Source organism: Saccopteryx bilineata, chromosome 2 (assembly GCF_036850765.1).
Source record: "Saccopteryx bilineata isolate mSacBil1 chromosome 2, mSacBil1_pri_phased_curated, whole genome shotgun sequence".
Lineage (NCBI taxonomy): Eukaryota > Metazoa > Chordata > Mammalia > Chiroptera > Emballonuridae > Saccopteryx > Saccopteryx bilineata.
Window position 1 is genome coordinate 35,343,001 of NC_089491.1, and position 23,214 is coordinate 35,366,214.

The 23,214-nt window shown below is 50.8% G+C and overlaps 2 protein-coding genes across 2 annotated transcripts in view; both read right to left on the bottom strand.

Moving 5' to 3' along the window:
• CCDC180 (coiled-coil domain containing 180) overlaps window positions 1-8,424 on the bottom strand; it is a 59,897-nt gene extending 51,473 nt beyond the window's left edge. The window contains exons 1-4 of the mRNA XM_066254341.1: window positions 8,417-8,424; window positions 5,665-5,736; window positions 4,877-4,967; window positions 2,341-2,531 (exon numbers count right to left, since the gene is read on the bottom strand). Of these exons, the coding sequence (XP_066110438.1) occupies window positions 2,341-2,531; window positions 4,877-4,967; window positions 5,665-5,736; window positions 8,417-8,424 (362 nt within the window). The remainder of the gene's footprint in view (window positions 1-2,340; window positions 2,532-4,876; window positions 4,968-5,664; window positions 5,737-8,416) is intronic.
• A 3,162-nt stretch (window positions 8,425-11,586) lies between these two features.
• Window positions 11,587-23,214, bottom strand: part of LOC136324194 (stimulated by retinoic acid gene 6 protein-like) — a 39,566-nt gene continuing 27,938 nt past the window's right edge. Inside the window, 9 exon segments of the mRNA XM_066256696.1 lie at window positions 11,587-13,057; window positions 14,518-14,664; window positions 14,867-15,030; window positions 16,543-16,662; window positions 18,134-18,251; window positions 18,714-18,762; window positions 19,059-19,140; window positions 21,379-21,454; window positions 21,833-21,986. Of these exon segments, the coding sequence (XP_066112793.1) occupies window positions 12,909-13,057; window positions 14,518-14,664; window positions 14,867-15,030; window positions 16,543-16,662; window positions 18,134-18,251; window positions 18,714-18,762; window positions 19,059-19,140; window positions 21,379-21,454; window positions 21,833-21,986 (1,059 nt within the window). The 3' untranslated portion in view covers window positions 11,587-12,908.

The window sequence follows — 23,214 nt, forward strand, 5'->3', positions numbered from 1 at the left end:
TTATTTGCTCCTTCAGCAGCCCGTCCTTGTGAGGCAGCGGGGTAAGCCCACCACCCAGGATGGTGGAAAGGCCTTAGAGAAGTCACTGTATGAAGCAGAACTGAGATTCCCAGACCCACACATGTGACACCACAGTCCATGGTGCATGGAGTTTGGGAGTAGGAGGAGAGAGTTGGGGTGCCGGGAGAGACCATCCCAGCAGGGAGGACCAGGGTAGGTGAGCATGACCTTAGCTTTGGAATAAAAAGTGTGCAGCACTTACTGGGCATTTCTTACTAGTTCTTACTACAGACCTACCAGTGAGGGAGACTACAGGGCCTGGGCTACAGCTGATGGGGTCCAGGTTGACCCTCCAGAGGTGGGTTTCACAGTTTTGACAACCAAATGCCTCTGGATTAAGGTGGCTTCACAGAAGCCTGAGAGAGGCTTCTGACTGAGAGAGGCTGACGGCTCTGGCTTCTTGGCCACTGGCCCAGCAGACTTGAGGCTTGGTTTACACTGGTGATGATCTATCCCTCCCCTTCCACCCACCCAGAGGCCCCACCGTATGTGAATGAGCATACAAGTTGACTGGCGTTAGCTGGCTGAATTTCTGAGAGGACAGGCACCCCAGAGAGACACCAATGCCATTAGTGACCCCAGTCACTTTGTGGTTGTCAGGGTCTGGCATATCTGTTTCTGCCACAGGCTGCAGGGAGTTATCCTCCAGATCTGTGTCTAGGGCAGAGCTGGCTTTGTCTATCTGTCTCAGGAAGTCAGCACAGCACAACGCCAGAAATTTTCATGGGAAGTACCCTTCCAAAAACACTGTCCTATGGGTGCCGAGAGCTCCTGACTGATGCCAATAGAGCCTATTGGGTTATTAGGGTGACAGGTGGTCCCAGGCAAAACCCTGGGGGAAAAGAGGCCCTTGGGAGGTACAGGGAGATATTGGTAGACCCTGGACCTGGATAGCTGGGATTCTTATGGGAGCCAGAGTCATAGCCAGCCTATGAGACCAGCTTCCTGAGAGGTCAGGGAACATGGACAGGCCCCAGCTGTTTGTGCCTCTGGATCCCTGCGTCAGGCATCAATTCATGGGCTACAGAAGGCTGACCTCCAGTCTGGACTTAGGGATCCAGTAGGTTTGCCCATCTGTAGGTAGTTCAGGGTGTTGAGTCAGAAGCCTTAGGGACACTTTCCCTGGGAAAAGTTGAAGGTCAGATCACGTTGGAGATCTTTATCCAGCATTGGATCAATACCGGAGTTCTCCAAAGAGGGGTGAAGGGGAAAACAAGGGCTGATAGAGGAAGACAGACTTTCTGTACCAGAGTCCCAGACCTGAGAGGGTTATGATTTGCACAGAACTCAAAGAGCAGATGGGAAGCCCAGCTTCTGCTACATTCTCCCAAGTTGCCAGAGAGGAAGATGCAAGCCCAGCTTTGCTTCCCTTTCCTTTTCCCTGTTCAAGGTGTCTGAGCTCAAGGAGCTGAAATGGCATGCTCAGGAATCTCAAGTTCAGCTTTTGAACTTAGAGGTTCAGAAAGAACTGATCGCCCTGCTCCAACCCCATCTGCTCCCATCTTAGGAAACGGCACCTCTCCATCCATCCAAGAGCTCCGGCCGGAGACCAAGGACTCACAGAGCATCCCTTCTCCAGCTCCATCGCCTGGTCCATGGGTTCTGCCTCCGAAATATGCCTGGCATGCCCTACTCTCCCTCTCACAGCCCTGCCAAGAGTAATTGCATTGCTGCAGCCTCCCGCCTGCCTCTTCCTGCAGCTCCCCAGAGTCCACACACAGCACCCTGAAGGCCTTTAAACTGAAAATCAGCTGCTCACTTTAGTAATGTCCAAAATATTGACTGTGGCCTGGAAGCCGCTCCTAGCCACATCTTCCTCTTCCCAGGCCCACAGGACTTACTGCTTCAGCCTTCCGCAGTGGACCAGCCCATCCTACCCAGAGCCTTGCCCCATGCGTCCCTGCCCCTCATCCTCAGGGGTCCACTGAGACCCTTCCCCAGAGAGCTTTACAGATTCCTGTCCCACCATCCCATCCTCTGGGTCAGAGCCCTCCTACTGTTGGGGAGAGCAGCATATTTATTTACTATAGAGGACTCAAATTCAAGGAGGATCCCCATGCCCAGGACCTGGCTCAAGGCACTCAATCAGTTATCACTGAGGGGTGAGGGTAGTGGGAGGAAGGAAAGGAGAAGCAAAGAATCCTGCAAAGTAGGTGTTATCACCTCCCTGGGACTTCATTCCTACCTGGCACTCACCTTGCGTGAGCTCTTTTTGAGCTTTTGAAGGCCCTGATGCACCACCAGTAAGTGTGGGCCTGTGGCCTGAATGGCAGGACCTACCTGTAGAGAACAGGGTTTTCCGTGACCCAGTCATTGGGCAGGCTGTGCATCCACTTCCGCTGCCGAGGAGACATCATCTCCCCTTCGGGAATATCCACCTTTTTCATCAAGGGCTTGCTGCCATTCTTCAGAGTCCTGGAATGCTCTGCATCCCGCTTCCTGGAGGCCTCGAGGGAGTGGACCAGCTGCACCTGCATCCACAGAAGATCCAGCTGGGGGAAAGGGTCAGAGCACAGACTCCCCAGCACCCTCAGACTGACTGCAGTCAGAAGATCAAGTGGGAACCTGCCGGCAGGAAGGCACTTTGCAGGAAGGCCTTCAACCCCAGGGCACACCTCAAAGAGGAGGGTTCTCTACTCCCTGTAACAGCCATTCGGCCATTTCCAGGAAGATATCTTTTAAGAAATTTTAATGAAGACCAGGATGTTCATCCCAGCATTTTTTTTTTTTTTATAAACACAGGAATTGGGAAAATAGAACTATCCAATAATAGGGGATTAGTTGAAGGGACATCGTCCCTTCAATGGAATGTTAAGCATTTATTAAAAATGAGATTTGGGTTTTTTTGTGACATGGTGAAATGCTTATGATATGATATACCATAAGATACATCCATTAAAAGTACAAATTAAAAACTATAACCAAAATTATACAGTATGTTCTCAAAAAAAAATTTTTTTTTTCATTTTTCTGAAGCTGGAAACGGGGAGGCAGTCGGACAGACTCCCGCATGTGCCCGACCGGGATCCACCCGGCATGCCCACCAGGGGGCGATGTTCTGCCCCTCTGGGGCATCGCTCTGTTGCATCCAGAGCCATTCTAAAGCCTGAGGCAGAGGCCACAGAGCCATCCCCAGCGCCTGGGCCATCTTTGCTTCGGGAAAGAGAGAGACAGAGAGGAAGGAGAGGGGGAGGGGTGGAGAAGCAGATGGGCACCTCTCCTGTGTGCCCTGGCCGGGAATCAAATCTGGGACTCCTGCACGCCAAGCCGACGCTCTACCGCTGAGCCAACCGGCCAGGGCCTCAAAATTTTTTTTTTTTTTTTTTTTTTTCATTTTTCATTTTTCTGAAGCTGGAAACGGGGGAGAGACAGTCAGACAGACTCTCGCATGCGCCCGACCGGGATCCACCCGGCACGCCCACCAGGGGTGACGCTCTGCCCACCAGGGGGCGATGCTCTGCCCATCCTGGGTGTCGCCATGTTGCGACCAGAGCCACTCTAGCGCCTGAGGCAGAGGCCACAGAGCCATCCCCAGCGCCCGGGCCATCTTTGCTCCAATGGAGCCTTGGCTGCGGGAGGGGAAGAGAGAGACAGAGAGGAAAGCGCGGCGGAGGGGTGGAGAAGCAAATGGGCGCTTCTCCTGTGTGCCCTGGCCGGGAATCGAACCCGGGTCCTCCGCACGCTAGGCCGATCAAAATTTTTAATGCATAGAAAAATGACCAAATATTTTGGTGGTACAGGAGTCAGGAAAGCTCTCTGAAATGCATAGAAAAATAAGCCAAACATTCAAAGTGTTATACTGTTTCCAGGGAGTGGGATCAAGTGCGTAATTTGTTTGTTTGGTCTCTTTATCCTTTTTATAATTTCCAAGACTTCTATAGAGAGCATTATTTAGGGGTCAAAGTAGAAATGCAAATCTAATTTAAATAAGCAGTACAGAACTCCAGAGGAAGTGTTTATGAGTCTGTGTATTTCTTTTAAGATAGTATTTTATAACTTTGGATGATGGGCACATAACGCAACCAACAGTTCAAATGCTATAGAGATGTTTAACTGAAACCTATGTACTTTTTTTTTTTTTTTTTTTTACAGAGACAGAGAGATAGAGAGAGGGATAGACAGGGACAGATGGACAGAAAAGGAGAGAGATGAGAAGCATCAATCATTAGTTTTTCGTTGCGTATTGTGACACCTTAGTTGTTCATTGATTGCTTTCTCATATGTGCCTTGACCGCGGGCCTTCACAGACCAAGTAACCCCTTGAGCCAGGGACCTTGGGTCCAAGCTGGTGAGCTTTTTGCTCAAACCAGATGAGCCCGCGCTCAAGCTGGCGACCTCGGGGTCTCGAACCTGGGTCCTCAGCATCCCAGTCCAACGGTCTATCCACTGCGCCACCGCCTGGTCAGGCAAAAACCTATGTACTTTTATTGATAATGTCACCCCATTAAATTTAATTTCTAAGTAAATTTTAAAAATGAAAAAAGATATTGTTTTGTCTGTGCAGTTTTTTATAGATGACAAGGCAACTCTAACACCTATATGGTTGTCAAGGGGGTGTTTCTTTAATACATTACAGGAAGTACTACGTCAACTAGGCAGCTACTAAATTTCATGAAGTACGTGAATCCCCACGGACATGGGAAAGGTCTGTGAGATACTGTAACAGGGAAAAGCAGGTTTCAAAACACTCATATGGAATCAAACCCAGTTTTTAAAAAGAAAAATTAGAAATGCTCTTATGCATAGGAGAGGGAAGTTAGGGGAGCAGAGGAAAGTTTAGGGAGCAGGAAGAGGGAGAACAAAAGGACAGGCTTACCTCAGCCTGGAAGATCTGCTGATACACTTTCCCGTTGGGAACCTGAGTCATCTTCCCCATTGAGGACACGTTGGCCGCTGGCTGGACGTTCCTGTTGGGAAGTAGTTGTCCAAGAATCACTTCTGGGATCTGTTCTCATTAAGACCAGAGGTTGAGACAGACACTCCCACCATTCCAAGGATAAGTCCTCTCCAGAGGACATGACCCCACAGGTGAGGCAGGACTGAGGCCTCCAGATCCTCTGCTCTGGGAGAAAGCACGGGCCCTTCTTCATCCTCAGCATTTTTAAACAAAAAGGAGGGGGCAGAGAAGAAAAGGGATAAACCACAGGCAAGAACTGAACTCGCAGAGCAGCCTGTCTCTCCAAGTCGCACAGACCACAAATCCCATTTTGAGGTGAAGAATAATAAATGGTAAATGTTTTTTGTTTGTTTGTTTTTGTTTTTGCTTTGCTCTCCCAAGCTCTTTTGGGAAAAGTCAACGCACCTAAGGTGTCAGATGTAATTTCAATTCAACCTTGAATACCCTGCCCCCCACCCCCCCCACCCCCCCGCACACACACACACCTGTTGCAGAACGCGGTGGACACAGGGAGGGTTGAGGGAGGATGCAGCCTGTCTCTGGCCAGGCTAGTTTAGGCGCCTACTGTGTGCTGAGAAGATCCAGCAGGCTCCTCTCGTGCCCCATCCCACCACCCCTCCCCCAGGTCACCGAAGAGGGGGGACAGCCCCTGGATAACCCTTTGAGCTCGAGTGGAGGGAGGCCTATCGGCCAGGGCGCGGTCTCACCCCGACTTCAGAAAGCACCACTCAAGTCCGCTAAGGCCTGCCCAGCCTTTACTGTAGCGGGACGCACTTCGTCTCCAGGGCAACGCGGAGGGGCGGGAGTCCCACTGGCCCCGCCCTAACTTCCTTTACTTGGAAGAAAAGGGACGACCTCCGCTACGGGAGCGCCCCTCCTGGAGTAGTGAAACCGCTGGTCAAGCCCTCCCTCAAGGCTAATTTCTCCTCGGTACCTGGGGGACCTCCGGGAGGCAGGAGTGTCCAGAGCCGCACAATAAATGCTCTGAAAAATAGTCGGGGACAAATGTAGCTCTGAGCCCTTAACTATGGCCAAGAAAATCTGTCCTATCTTCTTTATCTTGGTTAAAACCAACCTCTGCTGGGAAGGACCACAGAGTAGTGCTTGGCTGTTATCTATTTATTTATTTATTTCATCATTCATTCTTTCATTCATTCATTCATTTATTGGCTGTACTTTAGAAGCGCAAAGTGTCTCTACAAGAGACCACCTCTTTCTCAGTTTAGAAGAGGTTGAAGGACTCAGAACTCAGGCCTTAGTGCTTGAATGGATTTACAATAAAAAGCCTAATTTAGATGCTTCTCTGAGTTGCATTCATCCAATCCACCACTGCCACATAACCTCTAAAATACAGCTCCTACCTACCCACTCTGCTCATAAGGCCCTCGTTAACTCCGCAGCTCCTACACAATCCACACAGCCCCTAGTGACCACAGAGGCCCCTCCCCTGGTTGCCACCTTGACTGTCCCTGCTTCAGCTAATTCCTCACTCTTCCAGTATATGCCCTGTCCCTCCCCTCCTCATTCTGCTCCTCTGCTGGCATCTGCCAGCCTCCACACACCCCAAACCTGCCCTTACTTCCAGTCTACTACCATGAGTGACAAGTACCCCACCTGCTCAGCCTGACCCACATCGCCTTCCTCACCCCCTCACTTCTCTCTCTGAGTGTGTTTGAACACTGGCTGCTGTCAAATACAGGAGTTCAGAGCTCCTGTTGGAAGTGTCTCCTAAAGGGCAGGTGTGCCTTACTAACCTTGATTCAACTTGGATTGCCCTCAGCAAGGGCATGTCCTCAGGAAGCCAGGTTTCTGCTACTCCTCCTGCTTTCACTGCACTCCATGGGAGGCCACTCTGCCTGCACCAGGGACGGCCACTGTAGGGGAGTCCCACTGGCCAAGTGGATAGATGGGCCGCCTGGCCTTGGGTCTAAAGGGCTGGACCAGGGACAGATAATGTGTGTATTCTTCAGCTCCCGCCTCTGCTCCCATAGCAGTCAGTGCTGCTCTATCGCAGGATTTCTCCTGGTGTCTAGTTGCCAGTGACATAGGCCCTAGATGGCTTTCAAGAGTAGGGGAGACTGATAGATTCTTAGTGGATCCTTTCTGAATGCAAGTCGGAAGCTTCATGTAAACGAGGTAACAAAGTATTACCACTCTGTGCTCTGCTCATCCCCTAACCTGTCAGTCTGAGATGGCACCTCTGGAGTCTCCTTCCCGAATGGATGAAGAAAGACTGCTGTACAGAATGTCCTGAGGTGGTGAAGCCTTTGGCATGGTCTCGGTCCCAGCCTGGGGGGTAGAGACCCCAGTAGGGCTCAACTAGGCTCCTGAGATACCCCATCCCTTTTCATTCATTGCTCAGCCTGGCTAGGGGCCTGGGCACACAGAAAGCCCAGAACACAGGACTCTGGTCATTGTGGGCTGGGACGGGGTGAAGGCAGCTGAGACAGGGTCTCTGGCTGGAGCGGGAGCAGCCTCTTCTCAGGGGCCTCTGAGAAAGTCACTGCTCCTCTTCAGGAAAGCTGAGGGCGATGGTCCTGTGCTGCAGGCCTCACAGGGTGGTGATGAGGTTCAAGGGAGGGAAGGAGTGTGTTGGAGCTTCGGGCCCCACTCTGCCCGGAGGTGTGAGGGGAGAACAACAATTACAGTAACATGACATTAAGTCCTCCGGAGACCCTGTGAAGTAGGTAGAATCCTCTTTCCAGCTGAGGAAATAGGCTTGGGGAGGCTAGACCATAGGACCAAGGCCACCCACTGGGATTGTTCTAGAATCAGAGCAGGCAGGAGGAGGGACTAGCACTGGTACCAAGTGACTTGGGTCAGTGTCCGGGATCTGAGATTAGGGGTTCTGTGGAAGATGGGGTGGCGTATGGCCTCGGTGACCCTGTCCTGGATCCCTGGAAGGCAGGAGTAGCCTTCCAAGTTCGCTCTCCTGGAGACAGTCTCCCAGAGAGCCCCGAAAAGGCAACAGCCCCAGCAGGTGTGTCTGTGTGTGAGGGTGGGTGGGGGGCTCTAGGGTCAGAAGCCTCCCAGCTGGAGGCCTCCAAACCAAGAGTGGAGGAGGGGGGCTCCTACTCCTGCAGTCCTGCCTCCTGCTGCCACGTGCCTGAAACCCTCCCTTAGAAGTAACCAGTAGGAGGGCCTGGAGAGCTGGGTGCGGGATTGATGTGGGGGGTGGGGGGGGCCTGGGACCACATATTCTGTGATTTGCCAAAAGCAGGCCCTAGTAGGTGATTGGGAGGAACCTGGCGTTCTTGGAGGGTGAGGGAAGGGGGAATTGAGGGGCTACTCCTAAGGGTTCTGGGCTATGCCGCATGGGAACCCTAGGGTGGGCCAGGAGACTGAGGGTGGAGTTTTCAGGGGAGGTTGTGGGGGCAGCATGTGAGAGTTGGGCTCCTCACCATTCTCACTCCAATGACACAGGGTGTCATCCCCTTCCTTGGCACGTTCCTCACTGACCTGGTCATGCTGGACACTGTGATGGACGATTATCAGGAGGCGTGCGAGACTGGGGGCAGGAGAGCAGGTCCCAGGGTCCTGAGACGTGGTAGAAGAGAGCGCCCACTCCACCGCTCCCTGTACAGAGCCCTGATCCTCAGCCCTTGGTAAGCCTCTCTGGAGAGCCTCTCAGCCACCCTGCGAGCTGGCGCGCCAGGCGCATCTTGAGGACAAGTGAACGGAGGCTCCCCATTAGGCAGCCATCCAGTTCCTCAGGCTGGAGAAAAAGCAGAGCTGCCTGAGAGCAAAGGTGCTGGAGGTCAGTTGAAGCTGGACTCGGCCTGTCCCTCAGGTGGTGCCCACAGAGGGGAGAGATGTCAGGTTGCTCCAAGTCAGGCAGCACATAAATGGCTGAGGAGTCCCTTACTGCCTAAGGCTTCAGTCTCCCAACTTGTCATCAGAGAGGGTTCAGTAGAAGGTCCCTTGAGCCTCAGCTCCCATGTATGTGCCCCCAACTCTGGAGCCGGAGTCTGGCCTAGGTCCCTGTCCTGTTCGCTGTGTGCACCCTGTCCCCTGGAGGGAGCTGGTGGTAGTGCAACATGAGAACAGGTGAGGATGGGGGACTAGTTCTGGGCAGGCTAGGGGGCTCTTGTGATGGATTTCGGCTATCTGCCTCCCAGGGGAATCAGATCAACCTCCAGAAAAGGAATAAGGTGAGCAGCTGCGGCACTCACTTCGGGAAAGGGAAGGGAAGTGGAAATCAGAGACCCCCTTGGGCAGGACACTCCTTGCTTCATCCATCCCCTGCATCTAACAAGCGTTGGGAGGTGTGAGAACAGAGAAGTGGGGGCTGGAGGAAGAGCTCTTTGCCCTCATTGCTGAAAACAGTCTGGACTTGGATGGAATGGGAGGGAAGGAGGGTTCTCAGCATGCAGAGGCCCAGGACGGGCCCCTGCCTCACTCCTCACACCTCATAAGGCCCCTGCAGCACCCCCACCCCACCCCTATCTGCAGACTGCAGTTCCTTCTGTCCCCCGAATACCGAGTAATGAGAGAGATCCCGCTGCTCCAGGGGCCTGCAGATCATTACAACCTTGAGCCTGAGCGGCAACATGGGGCCTGCTTCAGGACACGGAGCAGCTCAGCAAGAAAGAGAGGTAAGGCTGGCAGGGGTTGGGTGCGGCCGGTACAGACTCTCCCTGGGGGCCGGCTCCAGAGAGTGTGCTCCCTCATCAGCTCCTGGCCTTGTTGCATGGCACCCCGGGGGCAACCAGACTCCAGCTATGGGGCAGGTGCTAGGAGTGCACCTGAGGTGTGGCTCCTGGTAGTTCACAGGTACTGCTCTGTCCCGTAGCTAGAACCTATCCTGCCAGCTGGAGCCCCAGTCCTAATCGGCCAATAGAACATTCAAGGCCAAGAACTGGCCATCAATGAGCTCAGGGGGCGAGTGAGTGTCTAGGCTGGCGGTGGCTGAATCCTCGGGGTTCTGTAAAGGTTCGGGTCAAGCATAGGCTTGAAGAGTCAGGTCCCAGCTCCACTATTGACCAATTCTATGCCTGAAGGATTCACTTCCGCTTTCTGGGACTCAGTTTTCTCCTCTGTGAAATGGGTGATGCTAAAAGATTACTCCCAAGGCAGGGACAAAGAGGGTACTGCCTGACCAAGCAGTCAGCACAGTGCCTGGGCCAGAGTGCAGTGGGGCGGGTGGCGAGGGTGGGCCAGAGCCCTGGGGGAGGCCTTGAGGGTGACCCCTCTTCTGTCCAGCCACCAGGCCCCCGACACACAGCCCACCCCACACTCCTAAGGCTAGGGCTATTTCACACCCCAAGACCAGCTCAAGTGCGACCTCTTCTTCAGCAGGGGGGCAAAGCGGAGGCACTCGGGCTGCGCCGGACCCGCTCCTCCTGCTCTGAGCTCAAGGAGAACACTGAGAGCCTTTGTCTGGGACTTTTATGAAGACCAGAAGACAAAGAGACCCCATCCCACCTCCCTGACTGCTTTCTGGGGAAAGGGCAATATTTATTTGTCAACAATAGTAAATGCTAGATTTGAATATTATTTTATTAAAATCCATTTTCTTTTACAGCCAGAGTTGAGGTTTGGCTCTTTTCACTTCCTATGCTAATTTAAGTGAGAGGCAGACTCTCACTTTCCTCCTTGAACTAAAAAATCTTGCAGGGCCATCAGCTTGTTGTACGTGGGAAAGGGAGAAGGGAGATGGGCCGGCCCCTTCCCTGGCCGTGAAATGAGGATGTGTTCATTTCATTACCGTGTGAACCTGGGCCAGGCAGACACAGCCCCTCAGAACTCCTGGGATTGAACGGTTCAAAGTACTTTACAGGCAGAGCAACGATCACTGAAATGTGGGAGTCTTTAAAAACAGCACTTGCCTGGACTCTTTCTCGCCCCAGGACAGTGGCTTCCTTTCCCCAGCTTTGAAGGAAGAGGGAGCGTGTTCTGCTTCTCTTGTTGAGGTTTCATTTGGCCAAATATTAGAAATTTGCCGTGTTTTAGTGCACTCTCTGGCATTGCATCAGCACTAATTAGGGGGAAATGTAAAGAGATTAAACACTGCATGCGGACAGGCCAGGCCAGAGGAAGGTAATAGCCAAATGGACTAAGGGCAGGCGGGACTTTCTCCCCTCTAGGGACTCCACGATCCCCTTTTACCTAGATTTGAATCCTTCTGGGGTCCTTGTCGGTGATCTTTGTCCTTTTCCTACTTGTTTCATACGCAGGGGAAAGATCTGTGATGCCCCTTTAAAGGCCACAGTGGGGCCTTGTTCCATAAACATTTATGCTACCTGTGAACTAAGATGTCCAGCATCCCTGAACTTCTTAGAAATTCCCTAGAGGCCCCCTGGTCTCTCAGTCGGGGACATCATGGCCACTCTTCCCTGCTGGGGCCTGACGGATCACAAATGAGTTCTGCTTTGCCAGGATAAGGGTCTATATACTTGGCCATGGAAAGCCCCCCGACTCCAACTCTCCTTTGCCAGCCAAAGTGACTTCTGGGGCCGAGTTTACTAATAGGTCTAGAAGCAAATAGGGCGGGTGGGTTTAGGTCCTGAGGAGAACCAGCAGTAGTTTGTAAGGCAACTAACTCGTTCAGGGGAGACCACTACAGGCCCTTTTCCTCATGGAGCTGAGCACAGTGAGGGGGCAGACATTAATCAGATCGCCACAAAGTGTAACATTACAAATAGCAATAACTGACATTTATTGAACATTTAGGATATATCAGGCACTAGCTTAGGGTTGTTTGTATGTATTAATTTATTTTATCCTCACAATATTTGGGGTGTTGTAGGTGGTACCCCTTCTCTGTGCTAGGGAAAGGAAGCACGGAGAGGCAGAGTAGTTTAGCCCATGTTGAACAATTAAAAAGTGGCGGTGTGCAGATCCCAGCACCCCGAGTGCCAGTGTTCTCAGTTTCTAAGAGCGGAAGGACAACGCTTAGTTGTGGAGACTAAGAAGGAAGTCTGGCAAACGCCCTGCAGCAGGGCCATGTGCACAGTAGGTGCTCAGCAATGACTTCTGAAATGCAGCGGCTCTGTGAGGGGGACGGGGACTTCCCTCACCCTGTCGGTGGGGCCTCCAGGCACTTGTACTCTGAGTGGTCAGACTCTGTACAGATCCCAGGCCATCAGAGACCGTGTGCTTGGGTATGAAAGGTCTGGGTAAGTATTGAGCCCTCTGCACAGAGAGGAATGCCCAGGCTTCCCAGACTGGCACCCAGGCCTCCTCGGATGGTCTAACCAGCCCCCAACGATCTGCACTGCAGATACCGGAGGCCTCGCCCTCCTCAAACATGCGTGGACCTTTCCTACTCCCATGCCTTTCTTCTTATTGTCGCCCACCTAGAATGTCTGCATGCCTGTCTCTGCCTCCTTAGGCAGGTGGCTTTTCCAGAGGATACCTGTGCCAGAGAGAACTTGAACATCTTCTTTGTGACCAAGGCCCAGTGCCCATGGCAGGGAGAGCTCAGCGTGTGCCTGCTCCCATTGGAGGATCCATTGGAGGCTGGATCCTGGATCTTCTTTGCTCTCACTACCATAAGGCCTGGAAAGGAGGAGGTGATGAGGACCCTGTGGAACTAAGGCCATGCTTTCTTCCAGAGAAAAACTGTGTCAGACAGTTAAACTCTTCCGATACAGAAACTTGCCCACCTTCTTCAGTGACACAAAGTTCCGCCCTGTGGTCAAACTAAGTGCTCTCAACACAGAACTCCCTAAGGCTGCCTTCGAACCATGGAGTAAAATCATGCTTGGGCAAGGCTGTTCGGCAAAATTCTCTTTAGTTCTTGATCTTTCTACCAGGATAGCGAATTAGATCTGAGACTTCACTGTTCAGCCCAGAGGCTGTGCTGAGGGGCCAGTGCCATGCGCCATCTACGTGGACAGTGGCTGTGCACTGTGTATCCCATCGTGCTCAGGGGCAGCTGCTGGCCACCTAGGCCTTCTCTCAGGAGCAGTCATCCTGGAATGGCCTTGGAGGGTGTTGGGAGTCAGTGTCAGCTCTCCGAGCCTGTCAGCAGAATCTGAGGAAACTCCCGGGAGCCATGACCTGGTTTTGATTTTCGGAGCATGGCCAGTCTGGGGTTGTTGATCAGGGTCTGCAACAGGAGCCATCTTGTCCTGGACCTCGCTGAGACGCGGGGACCTAGGATAGAATCAGGGCAGGTAGATGGGATGGGGCAGGGGGTTAGGGAGCAGCCGTCTCTATCCTTTGCAGAAGCTGTAAGAAAAACTACGCGGGAGGTGTGAGGTGTGGGTAAAAGTGGGGGAAGGAGCTGGACCAGGTCTCCTAGAGCCATGAGATTGGGTGGAGGGATGTGTCTGTCCCTCAGAACTGGGCATCTGCAGTATTAGCGACAGTGACGGACACAGTCCAGATTGATGCTGACGAGACATGACTAACTGGGGGCTTCCCATCAGAAGGCAGAGCAGATGAATAGGGTGGGAGGGTTGGAATTTAGACGGCATAGAAGCAGTGGTAGTCAACCTGGTCCCTACCGCCCACTAGTGGGCGTCCCAGCTTTCATGATGGGCGGTAGCGGAGCATCCAAAGTATAAATAAAAAGATAAATGTAACTATAGTAAGTTGTTTTATAAAGATTTATTCTGCCAAATGTAGCAAAAATCCGACATAACGTACTTGGTAAGTAATTATTATTATATGCTTTAACTTGCTGTAACTCTGCTTTATAAATTTTATCAAGTAAAGTTACTTCCCTACTTTATAAATCACCATTACTATGGAACCAGTGGGCGGTTAGAAAATTTTACTACTAAAAGAGATACAAAAGTGGGCGGTAGGTATAAAAAGGTTGACTACCCCCCATAGAGCCTTGAGGGGGTGGGGCTTGTGGCCAGGAGAGCTCTGATTCGCCCAGCTGAGTGCCTGAAGGCCGGAATCTGTGTGGGGTCCCAAAGGAAGGGGGATGGAGGACTCAGACAGCAGAACTGGAGCTCATTTTGGGGAACAAAGCAGGGGCCAGTAAGAAAAACAAGGACACGCCCTGGCCAGTTGGCTCAGTGGTAGAGCGAGCCTAGTGTGCAGAAGTCCCGGGTTTGATTCCCGGCCAGGGCACACAGGAGAAGCGCCCATCTGCTTCTCCACCCCTCCCCCTCTCCTTTCTCTCTGTCTCTCTCTTCCCCTCCCGCAGCCGAGGCTCCATTGGAGCAAAGATGGCCCGGGCTCTGGGGATGGCTCCTTGGCCTCTGCCCCAGGCGCTAGAGTGGCTCTGGTTGCAACAGAGTGACGCCCCGGAGGGGCAGAGCATTGCCCTCTGGTGGGCAGAGCGACGCCCCCTGTGGGCGTGCCGGGTGGATCCCGGTCGGGCACATGCGGGAGTCTGTCTGACTGTCTCTCCCCGTTTCCAGCTTCAGAAAAATACAAAAAAAAAGAAAAGAAAAACAAGGACACAAGGCCTCGGGCTCCCACAGCCGGACTGGCTGGGGGCTCACTCTCCTGATCTGGGTAGATTTCCCAGGGCATAAAGCGTGGAAGGAGGGTGGCAGGGAAGGGGGAACTTGGGACATCTCAGGAATCCCAGAAAACGCTCAGGGTACTTGTTTCCTGGTGTCCCACTACAAGGAACATTCAAACAGGAGACTCACCTGCTGACTGATTTAGGTACTTGTATTTGATGGCCTGCTGCAGCTTCCTCTCCCTGTGGCCTGTGATCAGGATGTGACAAAAGCTGACGAGCATGGGGTTGGTATGATAATGGTCCACATAGAGCATGCCAATCCATGCGCTGAATCCTGGAATCCAGAAGGCAAGTCAGGCCACGCAGCACCTCCCCACGTGTGCCCTCTCTGACACAACTGCAGCATCCCTGTGCTCCTGAAAACGCCCGTGTGTTTGCTGAGAATCCAGACAACTAGGGCTAAAGAGCTGGAAGGGTCCCCAAAGAGCATATTCTACCCCATCCATTCTATGTGGAACTGGAAACTGGCCACTTACCCATGTCTGCTCCTTCGTAGCCATGCTGCATGATGGTCCTGTCGATGCGGGCAATCAGCCATGTGCCCAGGACGCAGCTGATGAGCAGCCTGGAGAGGCAGGCGCCCAGGCCCAGCAGCACGTTGTAGAAGAACAGAAAGTAGTTGAAGTTGTGGAACGCTTTCCTGCCAATGGAAGCAGCCAGAGGGGCGGCAGCCTTTCAGTATGAGACGGTGGCCAGGCAGGTGGGCTCAGGGGCCCCCAGACCATTGGTCCACTTCCACATTTCCTAGCTCCAAGCTGTGTGACCTTGTGCTCTAAATACGAGCTGGCGTGAGGACTGGCTCAGATATAACACAGAGGGCTCTGAGCGCAGTGCGGAATGGGTGTTAGTAGTGACTGTAAGGTTTGATGAGAACCTTGGGGTTTTGAGGTTTCCTGAACAATAAGATATCCTGGGGCCACAGCCACAAGACTACAGTTATAGCAGAGATTGAGGCTCTCCCACTGTCTGTTGTGACAGTGACCTGCCCCCAGCTGGAACTGCTCCAAGTCCTTCAGATGAAATTTCCCAAATGACCACTCGATCATATGGTTTCCTGCTGCCTATGGGATAAAGCCCAAACTTCGCATATTGAATTTCTGGGCTGTCTCTGAAAGGAGCCTTTTTGGCATTGGCACTTTGTGCCCCCTCCTTGCCCTCACCCTCTAAGGCCACTGCATGGCCACCATATTTGATTCTTTTTTTTATATATTTATTTTTTTTTATAAATTTTTATTAATGTTAATGGGATGACATCAATAAATCAGGGTACATATATTCAAAGAAAACATGTCCAGATTATCTTGTCATTCACTTATGTTGCATACCCGTCACCCAAAGTCAGATTGTCCTCCATCACCTTTTATCTAGTTTTCTTTGTGCCCCTCCCCCTCCCCCTCTCCTCCTTCCCTCCTGCGCCCCACCCCCACCCCCCGTAACTACCACACTCTTGTCCATGTCTCTTAGTCTCGTTTCATATTTGATTCTTACTGTTCTCCTAACAAGCCCTGCCCTTTCATGGCTTCCTGCCTCCACTGGCAGTGGGAGATGCCAGCCGTGCCCTCTCCTCAGCTCTACCTGTAAGAGTCCCGCCACCCTACAGGCCTGAGCTCAAACATTGCACCTACAGCAGTTACCACTTGCCTCTCCTCCATTACTCATGTTCCTCCTGTAACCCTTTCATACCCTCTGGAGTCTACTGTCCCTCTCTGTGTCTGTCGGCTCCAGAGGACCATAAGCTTCTCACAGGCAGGTCCTGTGGGGCTAGCTCTTAATGCTCAGTGCCCAAGTTGTTCCCTCCACCAGGGAATGGCTTTGACTAGTGAATCAGAAGGGACTGCCACGGGCCAGGCACTATTGTCCTAAGTTCCTTCATCCTCAGTGCCGCTGTCAGGTATGCACAATTACTTGTAAAATGCAGAGACTGACATTTATAGATGTTCAGTAAAGTCACACATGATCACAAAGCTCGTAAGGGATGGAGCCAGGATTTGGACCCAGGGAATTTAGTTCCCGAGCCCACTACTCAACCACTGCCCCTCACCCTCTAAGAGAGTGTCGAGTCCACCCTGGAACCTGCCAATGGTGAAGAGGAAGGAATGAGAGACTGCTGAGACCAAAGTCCTACAACCATCATTCCCTTCTTTGGCCTCACCTGTTGTTGAGCGCCAAGGGCTTCTGCTTGTCAGCTGCGCCTATCTTTGGCTGGAGGAAGAAGCTGGCGGCGATCCATACCTGCAGGATCATGAGACCCAGGACGATGGATATGGGGAGGCTGAAACACAGGGGGAGACCATCCTGAGGTGGCCTTGTCCACTCTCCTCCAGCCCTTCTCAAATGCCCAGTGATAAAGGGGAGTGAGATACTGATGACCCTCCAGACTAATGGTAGCAATGAGCTCCGTGCCTTATGCTCACAGAGCATTCTCATGCCTATTGTGCAGAGGGGAAAACCAAGGCTCCCAAAGGGGAGATAACTTTTCCAGACTAATGGTAGCAATGAGCTCCGTGCCTTATGCTCACAGAGCATTCTCATGCCTATTGTGCAGAGGGGAAAACCAAGGCTCCCAAAGGGGAGATAACTTTTCCAGACTAATGGTAGCAATGAGCTCCGTGCCTTATGCTCACAGAGCATTCTCATACCTATTGTGCAGAGGGGAAAACCAAGGCTCCCAAAGGGGAGATAACTTTTCCAGACTAATGGTAGCAATGAGCTCCGTGCCTTATGCTCACAGAGCATTCTCATGCCTATTGTGCAGAGGGGAAAACCAAGGCTCCCAAAGGGGAGATAACTTTTCCAGACTAATGGTAGCAGTGAGCTCCGTGCCTTATGCTCACAGAGCATTCTCATGCCTATTGTGCAGAGGGGAAAACCAAGGCTCCCAAAGGGGAGATAACTTTCTCAAAGCCACATGGTCAGGTCGTCTAACTCTAGACCAGAACTCCAGGATCCAGGGGCAGCAACTGAAATGACTGGTTTAACAGCATTTGAAGCAAAGAAAGGAGTGGGGTTTTTAGAAGAGCTTGTGAAGGCCATGCGAGAGTGGACAGGGCAGACTGACGGTGTCTCCAGGTGAATAGGGAAGTCAGCAGCTCAGAGCAGGGAGGTCTCCAGAGAGAACAGCTTGTGTTTGCCTCCCCTGAGCAGCAGTGTGCGGTAGTGGTTAAATGAGGCTTTGGTTTCAGTCTACCCAGCTCCCAGGCCTGCCTCTTGCCTGCCCTGGAACAAGTGGCTTCACATCTCTGTGCCTGCTTCCTTGTCTGAAAAAGAGGGAATACAAGTCCTAACCTCAAAGGGTTCGTAAGAGAAAAGGGCATAGTGAATTCCCAATGTCAGCATTCACTTTAGTCTTCCATGTGGGTAAACTGAGGCTCGGAGAAGCAATCTACCCAAGTCATACAGCTGATCTAAAACCTGAGCTCAGATTCCCTCTCTCCTTCCTCTGTCCTGTTCTCTCACTTCACCTCCCCAAACCTCAACCTTCCCAGCTATCCAATGGACATACGTGTATCTGCCACACACAGAATTGTGAGGACCCTGCTGAACAATGAGCGTGGAACTGTTTTGTAAATGGCAAGGTTCCCATTGTGATGAGTTGCTGTTTTGGCCCATGCTTCGGCTCAGAGCAAACAGTGTAGGTCCAGGCATCGGTGAGAGCTTAGCAGGAAAGGGGCATTTTAAACAGTAGCTGCGAGGGTTCACCTCGCAAGCCCCGGGCAATGACAGCAAGCCCTCCGAGCACTTACATCCCAATGCCCAGACCTCGGAGCATCTCCAAGCCCTGGCCGTGGACGATGGGCAGCACCAGGCTGTACATGATCACCATGCCACAGAGGCTCTGCATCACGTGGATAATGAAGTACCCTGTGGGCCAAGGGAGCCGGTGGTCACTCCAGTCCCTCTTGTCCTGTCACACATGTCCCTTTCTGTAGCCCCAACCTCTCCTCTTCCACCAAAGATCTGGGCACTTTTATTTATGCTGTTTCTTCTGCTTGGCATGCCCTCACTTCTCTTCCTTCTGACCTGCTCACCCTGCCAGGTGAGGTTCAAATGTCAACTCCACTAGAATGTATTCAAGCCGTGCCCTGGGTGTGGACAGTCACTTCCTCCTCTGGGTCACCACCGCCCCGGGTATATACACCCTGCGTGCTCAACACAGGTGGTAATGATGGTCTGTATAAGCATGGCTTCTTTCTTCTTCCTGAAGGTCACTCAGAGGCAGCTGGGGCTGCTTCTGCCTCATCTCTCTCCCCCCATCCACACCATGACTCTGCAGGTGCCCAGGTAATGTGTGTTGAATTAAATGGGTCAAGTGATGGCACTTACCCCACAAAATGTAGGCTATTTGCCAGCCAGAGTACCTTGCAATTGCCACCTGAGATTTAAAAAGAAAAAAGAGTCTTAGAGGAGACAAAACCTTGATTACCTCTGACATGTGTCCAGCATCCCTGTCTCATTGGAGATTCACCCACCAACCCACTGAGGCAGGTGACTGCCCTCATTTTATAGATGAGGAAGCCAACCAAGGGCCGCACGAGGAGAGGGACCATCCCGAATCACCCAGCAGGACAGCGTCCGAGAATGAGGACTCTGGACTGCCCGTCTGGGTACAGGAGAGCAAGTTTGGGAAAATCACTTCATCTCAGAGCAGAGAGGTCTCTGTAGGCTTACCACACACTGTGACGAGGAAGGGTTATGGAACTTCAGAGGGAGAAAGTGCTTGTTTCCTGCCCACAGCCTCTTCATGTGCTTCCTAGAGAGGAGGTAATGCTCATTCTCATGGGGAGTCGGTAATGCTCATACTCACAGGACCTCACTCACTCAGAGCTCGGCAGCTGTGAATGGAGAGGCTCGTGGAGCGAGAGGGCGGGCAGCGGAGCCCCTGGCGTTCCCCACAGCTCAGGGCGTGGTTCCAATCAGCCTTCAAAATCTTATGTAATGTATTTTATTAAAATAATATATAGTCACCTAGTCTTTGTTTGTTTTTAGAGGCGCTTTATTCAGGTGGCTGGCGATCTCTACCTAGTCTCACTGGTGACTAAATGTGATGTTTGAGGCTGTGTATGTGGCTTTTCTTTTCTTCATTTTGCTCTATTTTTAAAATTTTTTTCTACAGTGAATATAAATTATTTATGTAATAATACTTTAAAACAGATAAAAACAAAACCATTTTTAATGATACCCTCACCTGATTAACAACATAAAGGGAAATGACAAAGGGGCCGTGACCCCTCACAACCCAGCTCCCCCAGAGATCACTGTGTGCCCTTCCCACGGGCTAGTCTCAGCCTGCACCTCTGCATGAAGACTAGCTTGAACTTGACTCAGTTCACAGTCCAAATTCACACCTGGGTCCCGCTTTTTCCTTAACACTCTGTCCCCGGCATTTTCCAGGCTGTGTTGTAATTTCATGACCACTAAATTGGGAAGACTTGGTATGAAATAAAGAGTGTAAACATCTCATTAATAATTTACAGGTAGAAGTGATAGTATCTGGGTTATGTTAGGTTAAATAAAATATATCATTAAATAGTTTTCACCTCCCTTTTTTAAAATAGTTTCTATTAGAAACTAAAAATTGGGTCTGTGGCTTTCACTGTGTTTCTATACACAGGTATATTACCGTAGGAAATTTCTGGAAGGATGCTCAGAAAATGAATAACAGTGTCTAGCACAGGGGCAACAAAGTGGGGTCTGAATGGAAGACTTACTTTACACTAAGTGTGACTGTAACTTTTTTTTTTTTTAAAGAGCTTGTATGTAAGTTGGAATAATTCTAAGAAAAATTAAAACACTAGCGCCGTGCTAGTGCTTCCTAGTGTGTCGGTCGCTTTCTCATCCATTACTTCCTGTGGCCGTGGTTCTGTAAAGGGTGCAGGGTGAGGATTGTCACCCCGGGAAACAGGTGGGGGAGGGAGGTGCCAGCCTGGACAGGAATAAGGTGTCCCCGGCACAGGGACTGCTCTTCCCTGTACCCTCAGCTGCCCTCCGCCCACGTCCACGCAGCCTGCTCTGCACTGTGGCTCAAATGCCTCAGTGAACATCTCCCAGCCACTTGCAGTCTACTCAAGAGAGGAGCAGACATCTCCTTCATTGGACAGAGCCAGGGACAACATAGTATCCAGTCCCAGTCCACCCCAGGGTCCAGGGAGGAGAGAGTGAAGAGGGGGAGCAAGATGGGGCGGGGATGGAGATCTGCGGCCTCCTCGTGCCACGAGAGTCTCTCTCTTGGCTGCCATTGGCAAGAGACCCACCTGTGGGCAGCCAGATGGTGAGGATGCAAAGGCAGGATGTTCTGGGGGTGGGGGGGACTGGTGTTGGCCTTCCTGTGAGTCAGTGAGTATGAATTAGAGAGACTGAGAAAGAAAGACAGAGAGAGGCAGAGACAAAGGCAGAGACAGGGAGAGGTGGGAGTAGACACTAAAGTTTAACTGCTCTCTGCATGTAAATGCCCTCTAGTATTGAAGGCCACCCCTTCCCCTGCACGGACTGCTGTTCTTGAGACTGAAGCACCTGGTCCCCTTGACCCAATCCCCTCTGATGTCCGCTTGAGCCACACTCATCGGCTGATAACCCAGTGAGATGAGTCCCGGAGAGCAGGACAGATCTGACATCCAACAGAGATGCCAGAATGTACAAGAAATGTCAAGGTCTGGAGTCGGAAGATATGATCAGCAGCTAATTGCTTGGGTAAGATATTTTGTGGAGTTTCAGCTTTCTGGGCTATAAACATGAAAATGAAAGTACCCCCAAGGTTGTGGTGAAAGTCAAAAGATTCTAGCACAATGTCTAGGTTATAGAAGTAGAAGCTCAAGTCAAAAGTTTGTTGTTGCTGTTGTTTGTTTTACCAACAATAGATATAGTTGTCCCTGGACCTTGCATGCACTCCTAGGCCAGTTTGAGCGCTGCTGGCACTGTTTGGGGATTCTTAGAAAATTGTCAGCGGTTTTCCTGGCTGAAGACACACAAATAACTCCCTGAGCCCTCTTACCTGTAACAAGCCAAAATGTGGAAGAGATAGCTCACGCACGTGAGGGAGGCAGGCAGAATGGTGACCACCCAGACTCCTGAAATACAATAGGTGACAGGAGAGGCCAGCCAGAAACAGAGTTTTCAAAATGCAGAAACTCACATCAGAAAGGGCTGGGCAAAAGATATTATACTCCTTTAACACATTTCCTGTATAAGTACAGTTTTGCTTATATTTTTCTGTTTCATGCTAGCTATACACACCCTTGAAATACATACTTTATTTCCTGGCACTATCTTCTTCCTTGGTGTTGTTGTTTTCAATTCCATGAGTAATGAGAAGAGAAAATTATGGTGTATATACATGGTAGGGAATTTCCTTCCTTGTGAAACTTTGTTGAACTTCTAACTGCCACTTTTTAGGGCTGGTGACCCACCTCCAGCTAAACAGAAACTATATGCAAGGATGGTTTTACCTTTGGAGACTTGCATCAGCTCTTTCACCTGCAGGATGACTGGGGTCAGAGGCCCCGTCTGGTTCATGGAGGCGATATAGCTCTCTAACTCGCCTTCAAACATATCCAGCTGATCTCTCACATACATGAACACGCAGAACTCCATGACAATGAACTGGGAACACAGAGCAAATGTTTCAAGGTCTCACTCAAGTCCAGCTTTTGCCCAGTCTGTGAATAATATATGGGTCCCTCTTTGATTTTGAAGTCAAAACTCTGAATTCAACACTCATCTGAAATAGATTCTGAACACTGGCTACCCTGAGATGAAGGGGATTGTGGCTTTTTTGTGGACGGGAGATATCTCAAACTCTGTTCTTCACCCCACAGCATACAAGACGGGCCCCACAGGGCTCAAGAAACTCTTCAAACATTAATTAAATCAGAGTGAGACGAATGCCTAATGTTGAATAAGGAATGACTTTGGGGAAAATTCCAGTCATATCTCTCATTGCATCTTAGTGACAACCAAAGTGAAAAAGGTACTGTTTCCTATACACACGTCATGCTTGTTCATCCCTACCATCCTGTTGTCATGCTATCATTGCCATGCCGCCATGTCCCCTTTGTCATGCCATTACTTATAGAGTCCCTGCTGCCATTTTACTCCACCAACTGAATCTTGTTTACCTCTGAATGTTGAGATCAAATGCTATCTATCATCTTCAGGCAGCTTCTGAATCTAGAATAGTTCCTTAAACTTCCAGAGCAAGTTCACCTTACTTTTTTTTTCTCACCTTAGGTGGCAGGTACTTTATACCATATGATATCTCCTTCTCTTAAACCATGGGCTTCTCCCAGGCAAGACTCTGCTAAATCAGCTCTCTTCTCTTCCAGGTCTTAGCATAGTGCTTGGCATACAGTAGATAACCAGTAAAGACTTAAGAAGCACAGTAACTCAAAGTGAATCATTCATTGTTGCAGAGAACTCTTCTTGTCCATTAAAATCTATCCTCTTCTTTGGGAAGAAAACTGGACTACATTTCCCAGCCTCCCTTGAGTTAGATATGGTCACATGGCAATATTCTTGTCATTGAAAAGCTCCTGCATGTATTCTCCATGCACTTTCCCCTTCTGCTGACTGGATGTGGTTGGTGAGGGTTCTCAAGGATGGAAGAATCTGGGTTATTCCATAATGAAGAGGACTATTGCCTTCCAAATCTACTCAACATTGATATGTAGGCAAAACTAGATATAGTGTTAAGTCACTAAAATATAGGGGTTGATGAGGTACTTCAGCATAACCTAACTAATAGTCACTTCATATGTAATCATAGAATTAATTTACATAGGTATCACCCTTGCACACTAAAAATGAGACTACTTGGCCTTGCCATTTCTAT